Consider the following 17,436-nt stretch of genomic DNA (forward strand, 5'->3'; position numbering starts at 1 on the left):
AACTGAGCTGAGATAAAGTTGAGTTTATTGCTAAACTGGGCTGATGGCTCACTAAGTAGCAGGCGGCTGCAGACGATATTGGCAGGTTAATCAAAAATTAATGGAGAATATCACAAATGACAGTTTAAATACTGCTGTTGGCCAGCGGACATGTACGGGAAGAGCACAGTTGGAATGCAAGTGAATATCTAATTCCCTTCATAAGGAAGGTCACATTGTCACTTTTGCACATTAGTCTAAGTGTGACGAGATACGGCCGCTCAACTCACAGCCCTGCAGCGGGCGATTACACAATGACAGTGAAACACCCGGCGACGGAATCTTTCATACGCCAAATACTGTTTCATCATTACCGGAGCAGCTTAAGCCGGCTGTTCCATCCAGGGTGCTCTGCTTAGATCATCACATCATCTTATCCAATATGTTCATTAAGTAACCTCGTGGAAAAATGAATTACAAGTGATTGAAGCAGCAGGTACAATGTGTTTGCTTTTGGATAAGAACACATGAAGCTAAACATGTTCCTGCTAACGAACAGGTTTGATATGGAGGAGATGTTAATTGAATGTTGAACTGAGACATAACATGCCAGCGCTCGCAGTGCCAGCCGTGTTGGAAGGTCAGCTCACAGTGAAAGTTAAATCTAAAGCTGTATACGTACGGGAAGAATCACCTGGAGGCTTCATTTCATATAATTGCAGAGGTCGTCTGTGTTTTTAATCCTGTGCTAATCTGACATGTGCAGTCTGTACAATAACAGCTCCTCTGTGCAGCACACAGATGCATCCTGCAAACATTTACACTGCATTCATGTTGGGGTTTTATCTGATGTGTTATTGTGAATTTCTTTTGCGCAGATTATTTGGCTGTCTGCACTTTTCCTTCTCTTTAGTGTCGAGGATCTTGGAGGCATTGGGGGAAATGAATAATGACGTCTCTGATTGGTTTTCAGGGTGCAGATTCAGGAGGTTAATCCAGCTTCTTAGCATGGAGACACATTTAGATCAAATCCATCAAAAGAGGAAATCTGGAAAGTTAATGAGATCGGTGACATGTTAGGGACGATTTATCTTTCAACACACTTCTCTGTACTCGCGTGTCGTATCAGGAGATGTGAGCGAATGATCTGATCACACAAGAATACACCACAGATACTGTTATTACATCTACTACACCTCATGAGAAGGAAACCGCTCACTTCTACTCATGTGCAGGCAAGAAAAACAGAACGTATCTCAAATAAACACTTGAATTTAAGAGTTTTGCCTTTTATTTCGATGATCACAACAGAAACACGGACACAGAAATAGCTGAAGTCACGTTAAACCTTTATCAGTGTTATATCATCTGTTTTGAAATATAGCTGTTTTTTTGTTACGGTACATTTACTCAGTTAATCTGTCACTGTTGGCTATGAACTTTGGTCAGCAGTAAGGAGATACATTTCTCTGCAGAACAATTGACAGGCTGATTTTATTATTCATTTGACATTTGGCTGCGACTTCACGTCGAGAGCTCATTTTAATAGGAAAGCCGGTGGTTCATTTCCAGATGGATATTTAAGCATTTTCTTTAATGTAGGTCTGGTGTGGCTGAATTGTGATGTTTGCTGCTAAATTATTTACTTAATAAAGTAATGCTTGTTGCCTGTTCATGAACACATATGTCATGTGTGTAGAAAACATTTTTTTTGTGTGTTTTTGTACATATATTAATATTTTTGTGGTAAATAAATGGCATTTGTTATGAGAATGAACCAAACCCAAAAGTCTGCACGATGTGAAACCATGTATATGTTTATATTTGAATAAGTTATATATTCTTCTATATAGATTTTGTCATACATAGCTCAATACACTTCATTTAAACAGTTTGCATTTTACCATCATTTATATTTCTCTCCAGAGGCAGCCATTTTGAAAACAGCTGTGTTTCTGTTTGGCACTTTCATTCCCATTTGAAGTCTTGCCCCACAGTTTCAAAGAATTTGATATTAAATGGCCTATAAAACTCCTGCAGCTGCTCTATGACCTCCCGTTCGATCTGAACATGAGTCCTGCCCTTGGATTTGCCGAGGCAGCGTGGCTGGCTGCTGCTCTCCGGCTTCTTCAGGCAGGGGAAGCCTTTGGTTCGATTAAAGTAGAAGTGCTTATCCGTGATTATGCGCTTCAGTCCTAAAAAGTCCTGAACGCGGCCCATTTCCCCTGCCGGATCCGTGATCAGCCGCTCGCCGCTCACAAAGTGCATCTGCGACAGGCGGAAGTACTGCAGCCAGTTCTCCAGGTGCAGAATGTACATCCCGATCCGGATGGCGTTCCAGGAAGCAGTCGACGACACCCTCACTTCTGTTCTTAAAGGCCAGATCTTCAAACGTAGGGATGTCGGGCTTCTTGGAAAGAGTCTGTGTGTAGTCGGAGATTGCTCTTGTGACTGGGTTACGCACCACCACAATCAGCTTGGTCTCCTGGGACATGCTGCAGATGCGTCTGGGAGCCTCTCTGGTGACAAAGTAGCTGGGTGTCTTCTCTAATGTGATCTGGCTGTCTAATGTTCGTGGCATTAGGCCCCTTGGGAGAGAAGAGAAAGAAAAGAAACACAAATTGATGAGTCAGCAAAGAGTTGTTATTTTCCTATCCAGGAGCATTTCCACTTCTCTGTTAGATGGATGGCAGCGGAAGTAAAACACGTAGAAGTCAGAGAGAAGCAAACACAAAACACCAAGAGAAGAACCGCTGTAGTGTCAACATGTGTTGAGATAAATGCACATGCATCAGTTCAGAGAGGACAAACATACTGAAACACAGGGGTACATGTGTCACATCTGTCAACATCTTGGCATTACACAAGATGTTTCAAAAACCGACTAGAACAGGGGTCGGGAACCTTTTTGACTGGGACAGCCATACATGCCAAATATTTGTAAATGTATTTCCTTGTGAGCCATACTGTCCGATTTCTGTGCTCTTCTTTAGTTCCTTTCCTCCGCTCTGTCTCTGACTGTAGGTGTGCGCGCACGTGTGTTTGTGTCGGGAGCGAAGCCCCGCCCTTCGCGAAACAGAGCTCAAAATGGTCTGCGAGCATAAGGCGTCATCGAAAGAACCATTCCGACCCCTGCTTTAGAAGGTAGATGAAGTATTTAAAAGCACAATTACTTTCTTTTATATTGCAAGACTACAATATAAAATTGCACTTTTCTATGTAAAAATACTGCATTCAGCATTTCACCTTAAATTACATAAGAATTATCAGCAAAATGTACTTAAACTATCAAAAGTAAAAATACTTGAGTAACTGGTAACTATAGCTGTCAATCTAAAGTAGTGGAGTAAAACATACAATATTTGCCTATATAGAATTGCAGTAAGTAGAAGAATAAAGTAGCCTCTGGTAAAGTGCATTAATAAATGTCCTTAGTTCCACCGCTGGCAATACAGAATGAAAAACACACCTGTACACCCCGTGGTGTTACACACACTTGTATAACATGTCACAGACTTCAGATGACAAACTGTGGACGCTGCTTCCAGCTAACTCTGGACAAAACCCAAATAAAAACAATGTGAGTGATTTGTTGGATATTCTTTGACAGACGGCTCGTACAATCAAAACATTCATCATAATGATCCTCATCATCCTGTGAGTAATATGTCATTCTGCTTTGTCACTTTGGCTCAACGAAACTTGATTAATGAGCATCTGATGTTGGCGGTTCAGACAGTGAACGCCTCGCACACGATTCATCCACACTTTGCTCCCTGTTCACCTGCAGATATAGAAAAGGAGTGTGCTGCAGCGTCTGCACAATAACTCCGCAGTTTGGAGAGAATAATTACCAAATGGTACCATTAAGCTGTTATTTTTTACTTTTATGATTACGGCAGATCTAGTGCCTGCATTTCTCTATTTTACAGCATGTGAATCGGTATCTGGATTCCAGGTGCGTTACCACATTGTTCCGATGATTAAACACCACACTTTCTTTATTATTACCGGGGGAAGGCTTTGATTAAAACCTAACCTTTCTCAAAGCTTTCCCTCTCAAGGTAAGGGTAGCCATAGGTTACCTCCAAAGTCCCGGAAATATTGATCCATTTAGTTTTATTTATGAATCTTGAGTTGTTGGCTCGGGCGCCTCAGGGCCACCAGGCAACTATTAATCTTTTATGAGAACAGCACCTTTTCAAGCAAACAGCTTTGCTACACACTAAGAAAATGCACCCTTTCTCCAGCTGCTGCAGAATCTTGTGTCGAGGAAAAACCTGCCTTCGTTGTCTCCACACATGTTCTCCTCAGAGATGAAGATTGTGCAGATGAGAGGAACTGCTCATTCATGTGAAAGGCTGTAGATGCTTCTGTTTAAATAGTATAAATATGATCTGAGATCTTCCCCCTCACACGGGTTGTTTTTGGTTTTGGATGCAGGATATACAACTCCAAGTCAGAGGAAGCTGCAACATGTGCTATACCTTGAGTTATTGATTGTAACAGCTGTGAGTCTCAGCGCCCGACAGAAGTTATACAGCGCTGATGGATATCGACACGATGGAAATAAAGACTGATGTCTCGTGAGTTAGGAAGAGACCGGCACTGGGATCAATTATCATGTTTAAAGAAACGTTAACACAACGTTAAGGTGTTGTGTCAAAGTTTAAATGCACGTACTGATACACAAGTCACAGCTAAGACCGCTTACATCTGGATAAGAACTTCTGTCAAACGGTGAATAGATTTCACAAGCAACTCTTTTTACTCTCCAGTAACATCTGGAAAGTCTAGAAGGTTTGGAACGTGCACGCTCTGGCTTGGTTGGAGAAGTAGTGAAACATCCATAGCTCCTACAACAGCGTCGTGTTACGCAGGACGAGCGTCACGTGGCAGACGGGGCTTGCAAAGCTCGCACTAAGACGAGAACGCTTCTTCGCTCGATGTCCTTTTTTCAGTACAAGTGATAGAAGCAAAGGTTCCTGCACAGCAGCCTGAAGATGAGTTTGTCTAGATTAAGAATGTGTATTAATAGCAGCTGTAAAGGCCTGAGATCAGATTTATCTCTCAACACCTAAATTAAGAATCCCAAAATGTTACATCCATGTCCGAGTTCAATCCAGCCATCAAGTGCATGAAGTCTGCAGCTGCTCCATGCAGGATGAATGGGAGACGGATCTTATGGACCCACAGAATGTTTCCTTTTGTATTCCCACATTTATTCAGTTTGAATCGAAGAGGCCGTCGTTCCCTTTAGTCGCAGGTGTTTACTGGGTCCCAGTCAGAGTGCACGTAGTTTCTGTATCTACAGTATAATGATGCAGGTTTAAGATTATTGCCATTGATGGATTAATACTTCCTCAGAGCTGTGCAACATATCATCATGTCGTTCCTCCTGTGAGCTTGTTGTCCCTTCAGCATGATTGTTTAACTGGCTGTGACTGCAGAGCACAATCCAACGATCAAAGGAGGATCTTTTTTAATTGAAATCAGGATATTTATAATGCTCTCATGTCAGTGGGAGGAGCCTGGATCAATAACTCTCTTGCCACCTGTGAGTGATAATAGGGAACATGGGGGCGGCGCCTGTCTGCAAACATTTGAACTGTTTGTAGTTTGAGCTCTTATTCAATTACCTGGTTACAACTCAATTATCACCACATTATCACCCACACAGCTCTGCTGCAGCTTCCTCTAATGGATTAATATGAACCTTTAATGATAGAGCAAACCGAGTGCAAGTGGCGAGAAGAGATTTATTATTTTTGATGAATCATTGTATTTCTCTTCCTTGTGGAGATAGTGGGACTCAGAGAGGGGACGTGTGCTTCCTGAGGCCGCAGTCAGAACCGACCGTCAGGAGTTTCTTCTCGCCCCCGAGGAACCGTGTGCACGGCATCTGAAAGTAAAAGATAAAATGGAGGATCTTTGTGGCGGCGGGTTCTTCCACTAAAAGCTGCTCCGTCCTCGCAGGGTAATGATTATTTATATATAAATATATACCGATGGAATCGCTCCGAGGAAAATCACTTTATCAGCATGTATCAGTAGAAACTTTAAAACATGGACATCTTTGCTTTTGCTTTGGGACATGTGCGAACACACACACACACTCACACACACACACACACACACACACACACACACACACACACACACACACACACACACACACACACACCTTGATTAAGTGACATTTGAGTGAAGTGCTCTGATTGATTACCGCGTTTTCACTCAGAGTCAACGCTAAATTCTTGGGGGTAATTTTCAGTCTCCTTCCCAATTCCTGGTGAAACTTGGAGTCAGGATGCATTACGGGTTCGGCTGTGACATTTTAATCACTCGGGGAAAATGAAGTCAGGTGTGAAGATCAGCTCGATACAGTACGAGACCTGCTGCTGCTTGAAAGCTCATTTGTTCTGGATGCTTGTGTTTGATGCTGTAATTGCACAATTCTTGTTTGTAAATTGTGCAATAAAATACGATTTATTTTAATGAAGTCTTGACTTTTAATTTATTATTATAAATGGTTTTATGATATTTTACTGTACATATTCCCACAGACATAATAGGCAGGGGCTGGTTAATATTAATACTAGCAGCATTATTAATTAATTAAGTGCCACTTTTGCTTTTGTGATATTTCAATGTCTAAACTATGACATACATTTACAGTTTATAGTGAATATAAAACGAGAAACTTCTTCTTGTATCTGACAGTGAGGAGCTACATCACAGCAGCCACTCGTTTCTTTTATTGGATGTTATTTTATTACCTTATTGCAGGGGTGTCAAACTCATGTTAGTTCAGGGGCCACATGCAGCACAATGTGATCTCAAGTGGGCCGGACCAGTAAGATCACAGCATAATAACCTGTAAATAACAACAACTCCACATGTTCCCTTCGTTTTACATACATTAAACGTTTTATAAGTACATTCTGAAAATGTTCAAACTTAATCTTTTTACAAAACATTATGAACAACCTGAAATGTCTTAAGAAAGAAAGGAGCAATTTCATTTACACATGTGCGTTACAACGTAAAGATCACAGTGTATCTACAAAGACTTTTACTTTATGATCAAAACAACTCATTTTTACACTTTGCACAGTCATCCCGCGGGCCGGATTGGACCCTCCGGCGGGCCGGTTTGGGCCACGGGCCGCATATTTGGTCGAGTAATTGTTTGTAGATAAAGCACTTTTTTTTTTGCACGGACCTCTTCAAGCCTCTTCTATACAATATATACAGTAAGGGGTCCCTGCTCCATGCTACACCAGTTTGGGGGTCCTTGGCCTGAAAAGCGTTGAAGACCCCTGCCTTATAGTATATTGATAATGTGTGTACAACACAAACAATGCCCTCGTAAGGATTTGATGCCATGTTTCAGCGTAATCACGACTCCACTCCAGGACGAGAGACAAACAGAGCGTCCTCGTGCAGCTCTTATCTACAGGTGGTTCGGGTCAGCGGTGGAAAGCATGGCACTCGTTAATAAGCTGCGCTGTGCTGGAAGCTCGTCTGCATATTGTAGTGACCCCCAAAGAGCCCGCTGGCTATCTCACTGAACAATTTATCTCTGTACGTGCAAGAGAGGCAGGTGGTCAGGAGTTCGCACTCACCTCCCTCTGGACGCTGCTGCATCATTATGAAGAATAAGACACAAACATAGATGTCTGTATTTCAAAGTGCCACGGACAGAAACACCATTCTCCTGCAGCGTGCGGCTCCACTGGGAGAACCTGCTCCTCTCACTACAGCATTTATACCTAAAGCAATTCATCAGCACTCAACGTATAGCTGTGAGTTAATCCCTGTAATGATGCTTTGACTTTAGCGAGTTGATATCTGATATTTGCTCTATTTCACTTCGACTTTAAAGGTTTCCTACCGAACATTTGTGAGTATCTTGAACGTGCCGAACGAGCACTTTCAACCCTTCTGGGTCCGTCCTACCACTTCACAGAAGCCCGGAGAAAAGCTCATCAAAGAACAGGGTATGCAGTCCTTCTAGACGAGTTTGAACCCCCCCCCCCCGCCTGGACTGCATCTCTGGTTAGAGTTCGGTGAAGTATAAACAAGTTCTCCACTTGTGCAGCTTCAGTAACAACACTAGGGATGCATCAGAAACAGAAACTTCTTGGTTATTATTTAGAAGCATGATCCAAACCTACCTGAACAAAGATTGGATGTTAAAAGCTGTTTGATGCCGGGCTGTTGTGTTACAGTACAGACTGCCGACTGTTAAGATCCCCCGCCTGAAAGTGACGCTGCATACATATAAATAAAAAAGCTGCAAATGTGCTGCTTCCTCTACAGCGTGTGCACGATTTGTTTCCTAGTGTGAAGACAGGAAATGCTGTGAAAACAGTGTGCAGCTCCAGACAAGTGTGTCTTGTTGAACAAGTTAAACTTCCAAAGAGCAACGGAGGTTCATCAGGGATGCAGACCATCAGAAGAAGTAAAGGTCGGCTTTGAATCATCTGCGTGTTGAACGATCAATGGACTCAGAATGCATTACTGTCATTTCACTGTTGTTTGAACTTAAAACAGAATGTTGTATATTGTCAGGTCGAGACTTCTCAGTAAATGTTTGCAGCACAAATACAACATCGTCATGCAACAAGGCTGCACATGCAAACATGCAAGTCCCTTAAAACGCAAAGAAAACTAAAAGAACAGCTTTTCACAGGTGATTAATCACTCCGCATATATTCACATATATTCACATTCTCTTTTACAAGACGGGTTTCCAACCAAATGTATCAAATTTGATCAAACTTTGAGAAAATGCAAATAAATGCTTGTTTGCATCGACTCCTGTTATTGGATTATCAGGAGTCGGTTCGTTCAGAACAGCAGAAGGTGGCGGCATCATTAAAAAAGCTCCAGTTAAACCTGATAAGCTGATAAACAATGTAGAGAACTTGATGGAAAATGTATCTTTCTGTTTGTTTCATGTATTACAGTAACGTGAGGAGACGTCAGTGTTAGTCACATGATTCATGTACTTCACCATTTATTCACTAAATCTGTTTCCATTGTACTTTTTCACATTTTGCATTTCGTCAATTCTTCCACTTTCTTTGCGATATTTTAAGATTTGTTCAAATTTTCGTCTTTTCAACTCATTTTTTTACGTGCAAATTCAAAACGTGCATCAAAACCGGTGAATGGAAACGCACCAACTGTCAAAAGTCAAAAGAGAATTCATGTTTTCACAATCCGCACCTGCAATCATCCAATAATCCAACTGCGCATGCGGTGATGATGGTCACTTGCACAAAGAAACGTCGCTTTAGAAACAAAATCTTTGCTAGAAGTAATGAATTCACACTTTCATCAGAAGTACTGCAAAGTCAAATAATCATGACATAATTCAGATAGCTTGAGTCATGACTGAATTAGAGCTACACAAAAACAAGCAACACCAGCGCCATGAACCGTAACACAGGGGAACAGCAGATGAATGTTGAACACACACAATACCATGCAAATACCGTGCACAGCTGGACCAATATAATAAAGAATTGTCTGGTTAGTAGAAACTTTTTGAATGCGTCTGAGTTGTGCTCTGTGCTGAGAGCCTGTCATAGCAGCTTCAGGGTAATTGCTTTTTTTCGGACACATTTGTATATTTTCAATTGGAGCTTTCAAGTATTGGCTTTTTGTCTTGTCTCATTTGCAGAAATAGATTTTTTTTGGGTTTAAATTTATTTGTACAAGTGCTGATTTGAGTGTTTTCAAATATCTGTTCCTTCCATACTTTTAGAAACCTTCGGAAAATTGCATTTTCAAACAAACCATTTGTCCTGAAATGTTCTGAAAAGGCAACACCAGACGCAGACTTGCCTCCCTGCCGTCCAAAGCCATTAACAGTTTGTATTATTCAGGTAGACTGTGCAGAGGAAATGTTCTTATGCTGCGTGATTCTCATAATGTCTGAGCCACTGCACTTTCTAAAAATGCCATCTTCCTCTTTCCTTGATACGACAAAGATACGCTGCTCCATTATTAAAGTATCACTCACTTAGATTACAGCTGTGATGACATCTGATCATTAATCACCAGCAACAGACGCCTGCCGCCTTGAAAGTCTATTAAGAGTTAACAAAGAGCCAGGTCCAGACAAATACGGCAATCATGCGGCCAATTCAGCTAGGTGAGGAACAGAGGTGAATAACAATGCAGCGCTCTGGGAATCAAGCATCTATTTTTCTAATTTAATAGAAGACAAATTGGTTGAAAATAAAAGACTGAGTGAGCCAGATGTCGTGCGGGAGAGAATTCCTGGCCTCAGCCACATAATGGAACCGAAACATATTCATAGCGGCGCAATACAGTCGTGCAATACTGGAAAAATAAATTGCATAATTTATTTGACCTTGAACCAAAAGCTATTTAATCGCCGTCATTTCAACAGCACACTCTTTGTTTTCCTCCAAATAACAATTATTCACGGTTTGGTGTGCAGAGGGGAAATGACTGACACTTGAACAATAACACGCTGCATTGAGATGAGCTACGAGCCGTCACATTAACATGTGGCACGGGGAACGTGTGCACGGACATCGAGGGGAAGACGGGGAATTCTCTGAAATCCTAAACTACAGTTTATTCTGCTTATTTCTGGGTGAATTTACAGCCGTTGTGCTGCTGATGAACACATGAAATGGAGTCAGTGAAGGCTGTTTGCAGCACTGTAATATAACAATATAACAAGATGTCTAATATTTAGTTTTTACTCCATTGATTTCTGGGATTCACTAATGTTTCTTATTACTGCGGTGAGAGAACATGTTTCGAGGTCTCATCACATCCTCCCCCTGCACATTGACATCTCTTGACTTTCATCAACGTCGCAGCTTTTCAAACTTCTTTCTGGGTTTACACCGCAGCCTGTAGCAATGTCAAGGATATTTATAAACGCAGAGCGTACCGTCCACACGCCTTTCTAAGTCTTACTTTTGAGTTAGAGGCTGGGAAAGTACAAAAGGAGGCAGAAGAGTGGAGACGCGGGAGGAAAAGCTCAGACAGGATTCCATCCCTGGTCAGTGGGGACGCTCTGGGTTCGCCAAGAGGGGAAAGTTAACAAGCTGACAACCTCTGAGGACGAGCTAAAGTGAGCTAAGGATTGCTGACGCCTGGATATTTCCAGAATCACAATGTCTCCAGAATGATAGTTAGTTTGAAAGTATCATTTGTTGCAGGGGACTATTGTAGCCCGGAGGAAAAGGCGTTGTGTTTTTGTGCTGCAGAGGAGTTTGGGGGGGGGGGGGGAGGGGATGATGGGTGTACAAAGTGCACAACGTTGACACAAGAGGCTGAGGTTTGCATCCTGAGTCCTGCGTGTGGTGCAGGCTGCGTGTACAGGACACATCGTCCTACAAGTCACAAGTGTAAACATGTTATTCTGTCGCTGACTCGATTACATTACATACATTTGGTGTCAACGTTTTGCAACTTTGCATTACGTTCATTACAAATGTTTTTACTGTTGCAAATTAGTATTATGTCAATCTCATTTTATGACACTGGCAACGCAACACGAGCTTCTGATCGGAACCCAAAAAAGGAAATCGCACACCTGCTTTGCACAAGTCAAGTCAAAGGGCAAATACTTTCATGAAAAATAAAATGGAAATAATTTTACACATTCAAAATGTGGATGATGTCATTAATGTGCACATTGGGTATACGTTTTCATACAACAAAACTGCACCGTCAATGGTTCTTCTAGTAAGGGCGCGTGTTCCAGGCACGTCCAGCTGGGAGGAGACCCCGGGGAAGACCCAGGACTCGCTGGAGAGATTATATCTCCTCACTGGGAACGCCTCGGGACCCCCCCAGTCGGAGCTGGATAAAACGTATTTGAGAATGCAGTTAAGTTGCATGGGAACATATTTTTGTTGGAGACAGGGTTGGTCTATAGACACCCTGTGTTTGTTTAAAGTACAATAAGGGGACCATAGTGCTGCTGAAACAACAACTTATAAACACGTGTTTACAGACCTGCCAGCGTCATCTTGCAAAGTTATTATAATTCATCTTGAGGGGCGCGTGAATCCAACCAATGGTTGTAAAGACATGTCAGTGAAACCCATAGATGTGGACCTCATTGTGCTGCTTGAGGAACATTCCGGGAATCACTTAAGTGATTATGAAACAGGCTCCGGGCACCATGCGTGTAGTTGTTGAGATATTTCAGGGCGTGTGATTGGTCCGTAACGTATGCACGATCACATTCTTGCCTGGATAAAACTGTTAAAGGAATAAAAGCACCCGACTGGTCCCATCAGGGAAACATCTCAGAAAGAGTTGTTTTTTAATTAACGTTAACCACTACATGTGTCCGAGCTGCACTGCAATGAAGACAGCTCATTAATAATGCAAAGTTAGGCCTTACGATCCCTCGCTGTGTAATGTGCAGTTTTCTGTGTTAAATGAGAACCATCTAACTTTCTGTCCTCATCAACCTTTCTGATGATACTGTTCCAGAGCTCCCTGCCTCCCCGAGCCAATTAATGTGGACCTGGAGAATATTTGTTGCTGCAGCCTCTCATACAATTTCAACCCTTCTCAGAGAATCTACTGCAAGTGCTTCTGACTCCTGCGAAATCAATAGAGCTGAGATGCCCTTTTAAGTCTTGACGGTGTACAGCGACGTGTTTTTGTTTGATCTTTTCTGATTCTGTGGAGGTTGGAGAGGAAAAAGTGGCGAGAAAAGTGCGAGGAAATGTGAAATGTGTGTTTTATCAGGTGCTGTATGGCTATGTGAACACACTCACGTGGAGTAAATGAGGCCACGTGTGGGTTCTGTTCGGGGGCCACGCTAATGAACACTGCACCATTTTTCTTGGGAGCCTAAATGATCTGTCACACGCTTAATGTAACAGGACAGACTGTGCAGAACAACTGCAGTACACTGAAACTGACGGGAGTTAATTTGGTGTCACATTTTCTGTCTGTCCAGCAGATATTAGCAAATAAGAATAACGTAACAAAAAATGTTGTTTTGAAATGTATCATAAATTATGATTTATAGCCGTAAAATAAAGATAATTTTAAGTGTTTTTACAGAAAGATAATTGTTGAATATGATGAATGAATGTGTCCATTCTTATCTTAAAACTTGCATTTGATGATGAAAAGCATGAGACGTGTTGCAGTTTGGAGAAAGATAGAAAGTGGGACTTGAATCACACATGCTGAGGAGAAGGTCAAGATTAAACTTCCTTCACTAAATGATCCTAAAATTAATCAATGGCCATTTTAGTCTTCAATTAATCATCACATTCATTCATCGAGTGCCGAGCCTGCAAGGCTGTAACGCTCATTACACACACATCACAATTATTGGAAGAGTTGAAAGATTTGTTTCCCCAAGGACGAGAATGTTAGCATGTTAGCAGTTAGCATCCGTAGCGTTACCATGAAGGATGCTAACGTTTAGCTCCTCGGTATGCTACAAGAGCGTTCAGGTCTACATGAGACTGACGGCGTAAAGTCTTTAGGAGAAATCTTGAGGCGAGTCTGTGACGCTGATAGACATTCAAGGGACGTGTTGTGTAACGTAATCTGGATTATGGATGTTTGTTTTGTTTCAAACACTTTCATCCACATTAGCCATGACGCTAACGTGTTTTAAATAATAATATTACTTTATTATTCTCTGTTTTATGATTAGAAACAGAATAATCTTTGAGTAATTATGGAATGAGACTTCCTGTTTAGGCTCTTTCACACTTTATTCCCATGTTCTGCGTACATTGTTTCCATACTTCTCTCTTTCTGGTGCCGTTCTTGTTTCGACTTTGTATTCCCAGGTTTCCGTTGTACTTTCTGCATCTGGAGCTGCACATGTCTCATTTATAGTCTTTGTGTTTGTACAACGATTGAAGGCGTTGAGCACAGATGTGTCTTTGTATTGTGAGAATGTTTCTAAATCTATTTAATTTGTGAAACAACAATAAAGACTAACGGTGTATGAAGTGGCCCCCCCGAGGAAGTTTTACTTTAGCTCCTTCCTGTGAATTCACTGTGAATGAGATCGCAGCGTAAGCTTGATTACCAAGTATAACACACGGAAAACCAAGATTAATATCAGAAGGATATAGTAAAAGGAGACTTTAATGAACATGCAGATGATTGTGTTTGCTGTTTAACTTCCGAACAGCGGACTCTGCAGGGTGTTCATGTCTTATTAATGCACCTTTGTAATATTATTGCCTCTGGTTCAATAGTTTGAAGATGAAAGATGATTCTATGTCTTTGTGTGGACACTGCATTTTTTATTTAGTTTTGTGAATGTGTTTTCACTCAGCAGGACTTAAGTTAAATCAGACGTATTGTCCGTGCGCAGGTCACTAATGTGTAACTTAACTTAACTTTGTATTCATGCTGACCTCAACCAAAGAAATTCTTATTAAACCAACACTCACACGATTTTATCGACTAATCAATTAGTTGATTTAAAAGAAACGTGCAAAAGCCCCATTTTTAAGTGTTGTATTTACAACAGATGTGCTCATAAGTTTATTAGAAATAAATTATTCAACATGAATTAGATTAGTCGATTAATCGACCAAGAGGAGGGCGGCCGAGTACTTTAAGGACTTTAAGCTCTACTCTCTAGTTAGAGAGTGTGTGTGTGTGTGTGTGTGTGTGTGTGTGTGTGTGTGTGTGTGTGTGTGTGTGTGTGTGAGTCTGAAACTGGGTGTACCATTTTGCACTTGAACAGTCTCAACACAAACTGTGTCTCTGAATCTAAAAACACAACAAGCTAAAACATCCTACATCGTTAAGATTTATTTAAAAAGCTAAAAAACTGAGGCTGGTAAAAGCCAAATAAAAAACCTTAGTGTGTGTGTGTGTGTGTGTGTGTGTGTGTGTGTGTGTGTGTGTGTGTGTCTGTGTGTGTGTCTGTGTGTCTGTGTGTGTCTGACAAGATCTGAGCAAACTATGAGCTGAGACGTGACGTGCAGGACACTTTGCTCTGTTGTCTGTTCCTGCTACACGGGTGGCATTGTGGGTAATGTGAGTGGAAATCTGTTGGCAGTTCCAACAATCAGACACAATGCAACACAAAACCATCACGCCTTTTCTTCCAGGACATTTGACGACTTGAGTGCAACATCTTTAGTCGCTGCGCTCTCAGTGTGACAAAGAAAACTGGAATTGTTTTCCTTTTCAGTTCAACAGAAATAGAAAAAAGACGTGTTGTCTGTAGATTATAATCAACAGAGGCCGTCTAAGAATTGTGATGGAGTGGAGGGGGGGTGGGGGGGGGGGGGTGCACTTTGTGAGCTCCTTTGCCTTCACCAACCAACGGCAGAACATTGTGTGCCCTGGTGCAGCCTGTTTGAAGTGGGCTGCTGACCTGGGGGCCCCGTGTCCTCTGTGTTTGTCAGTATGAGCGGATCCTGCAGCAGCTTCATGGAGCTCTGCTGACAGCTACAGTAACATCTGCAGCGCCCAGAACAACTACATCATACAGACTAAAAAGTAAACTTGTCATCTCAGTGTCGACATGCTGCTGGTGTGTGTGTGTGTGTGTGTGTGTGTGTGTGTGTGTGTGTGTGTGAGACATGAAGTCTTTGTATGTACACGGTACAGCAAAATGTGCCTCTTAAATTCAATACTAACAGAGTTGTAACATGTATATGACTGAGAAGAGCCTTAGACTTGCAATCATACATACAGAAAACGAGTTAAATGAACATTTGGTCACGGGAGTGTCTACATGAGGATGTCACGCACAGTCTCACACGAGCCCCCTGCCCAGCAGAGCGGAGGGGGGGCTGACATCAGTGCATCTAAGCGGAAATATATCAAGACACGTGCATACATCTCAGTAAAATGACACAATTCGTACTTTTACAACGTTTGTTTGGTGTGTTCCTCACCTGTACCAGTCGAGCCCTCTGTCATAGTTTCTGTCGAAAAAGTGCGGCTCTGTTCCAAGCGCGCGCACATCTGGATGTATCCGGATGAACTCCAGCACCGCCCTGGTGCCTCCTTTCTTTACACCGACTATTAACGCATTAGGCAGTTTCTTATTCCCATATTTTTGCGCCACACTCATGTTTCTCAACTTCATGTCAGCCCAGTGGCTTCCAGACGAGGCAGGTGCTTTACTTTGGACATCACTTGATCCTCGCTGGGCGGCGGACTCATCCAAAGCGGACCTGACTTCCAGCGAAGCGCAATTGTCTAATTTTCCAAGAAGTTTCTTCCCTCCTGCGTTTTTGCTCGGTGGGCATATTTTCCCCTCGTAACCCCGGGTTGTCATGACTGTGCTGCGACAAAATACAATACTGTAGAATAGATATGTGCAGGATAGTGACACAGTGAATATGAAGGCGAATCTCGCGCTGAATCTGTTCGTAGATGAGAGGAACCTATGTGCCATGTCTCCATGGGTTCAACGTGCTGCATGATTTTCCATCGGAGTCTCCCTCCTCTCTTGGTGTGCGGTCCGAGTCTGGCAATAATATAGGTTCTAAAGTCAGACAGACTGGCATGTGAGGATAGGGGTGGCTTCTCGAAGGCATCAACTGCGCGTAAATCGCATTATTCCTTTTCATAGGCTGCTGAACTGTGCGAGAAACTTGAGCAGAATATGATTACAGCAGCTTCCAAGGGAAGACATGTTTCAGTCCTCGTTTAAACTAGTTTTTCTTAAGTTCTTTGGACGTGGATCAATTTCTGATCTTTAAAACGAACAGCAGAGGATTTTGACGCCCGTCTCGATCCTCCTGTTCCTTGTTGTGTGTCGCGTGTGAGAGAAAAGTCCAACGTGTCCCGTCTCCCTGAAACTCTCACCAGCTTCTCGAGGGGATTTCGATGCACAGCACAACCGATTTCCCTTTCAGGAAGTTGTGAAGATATATGCATTTAGGCTACCGGCTATAAATATTTTATCAATCCCCTGACGTCATGAACATGATCATAATTCTATATGCGTTTTATGTTTTAAAGGAACATCCTGAATATTTTAGGCAGCATCGTATTTAAATATGCAACATTTGGCTTCCTGAGTGCCAGTAGTTTATGAAAATAATCATTTCTACTTAAGTGACTTCAGGATATGAGAGCTGCGTGTATGTATGCCATGCAGTTTATAAAGCTCAGTGTATAAATCCACCAAAACAAGCATCTGTCAACATATTAGTTATCAGTGTTATTCTGTGTGCAACACTTTGGCTTTTCACTTGCAACAGAATGATTCATCAAGGCTGAGCATTCTCTACATGAGTGTTTTATTTACACACACCTGGGAAACAGCAGCCTTTGAAAGTCAAGATCACACTTGATCCTGTGTGTTTATGCAGCTGGATGCAGACCTGAATGCAAAGCTTTCCGCTCTTTCAATGTCATCGTCATAGTTTGTTTCATAATGGAGGACTGAATAGCGGCGTGCACTAAACAGCAGCTGCACTGTTCGTGTTT

At 42.1% G+C, this 17,436-nt stretch overlaps 1 protein-coding gene across 1 annotated transcript; it reads right to left on the reverse strand.

Annotated features, from left to right (window-relative positions):
• Window positions 1–1,252: 1,252 nt before the first annotated feature.
• On the reverse strand, window positions 1,253–16,753 carry hs3st2 (heparan sulfate (glucosamine) 3-O-sulfotransferase 2). The gene is given in 3 exon segments (XM_029437877.1): window positions 1,253–2,325; window positions 2,327–2,567; window positions 15,891–16,753. Coding segments are annotated over 3 exon segments (1,125 nt in total). The 5' UTR covers window positions 16,397–16,753; the 3' UTR covers window positions 1,253–1,947.
• Window positions 16,754–17,436: the final 683 nt, after the last annotated feature.

This window comes from Cottoperca gobio, chromosome 8, assembly GCF_900634415.1.
Source record: "Cottoperca gobio chromosome 8, fCotGob3.1, whole genome shotgun sequence".
In the NCBI taxonomy this organism is placed as follows: Eukaryota; Metazoa; Chordata; class Actinopteri; order Perciformes; family Bovichtidae; genus Cottoperca; species Cottoperca gobio.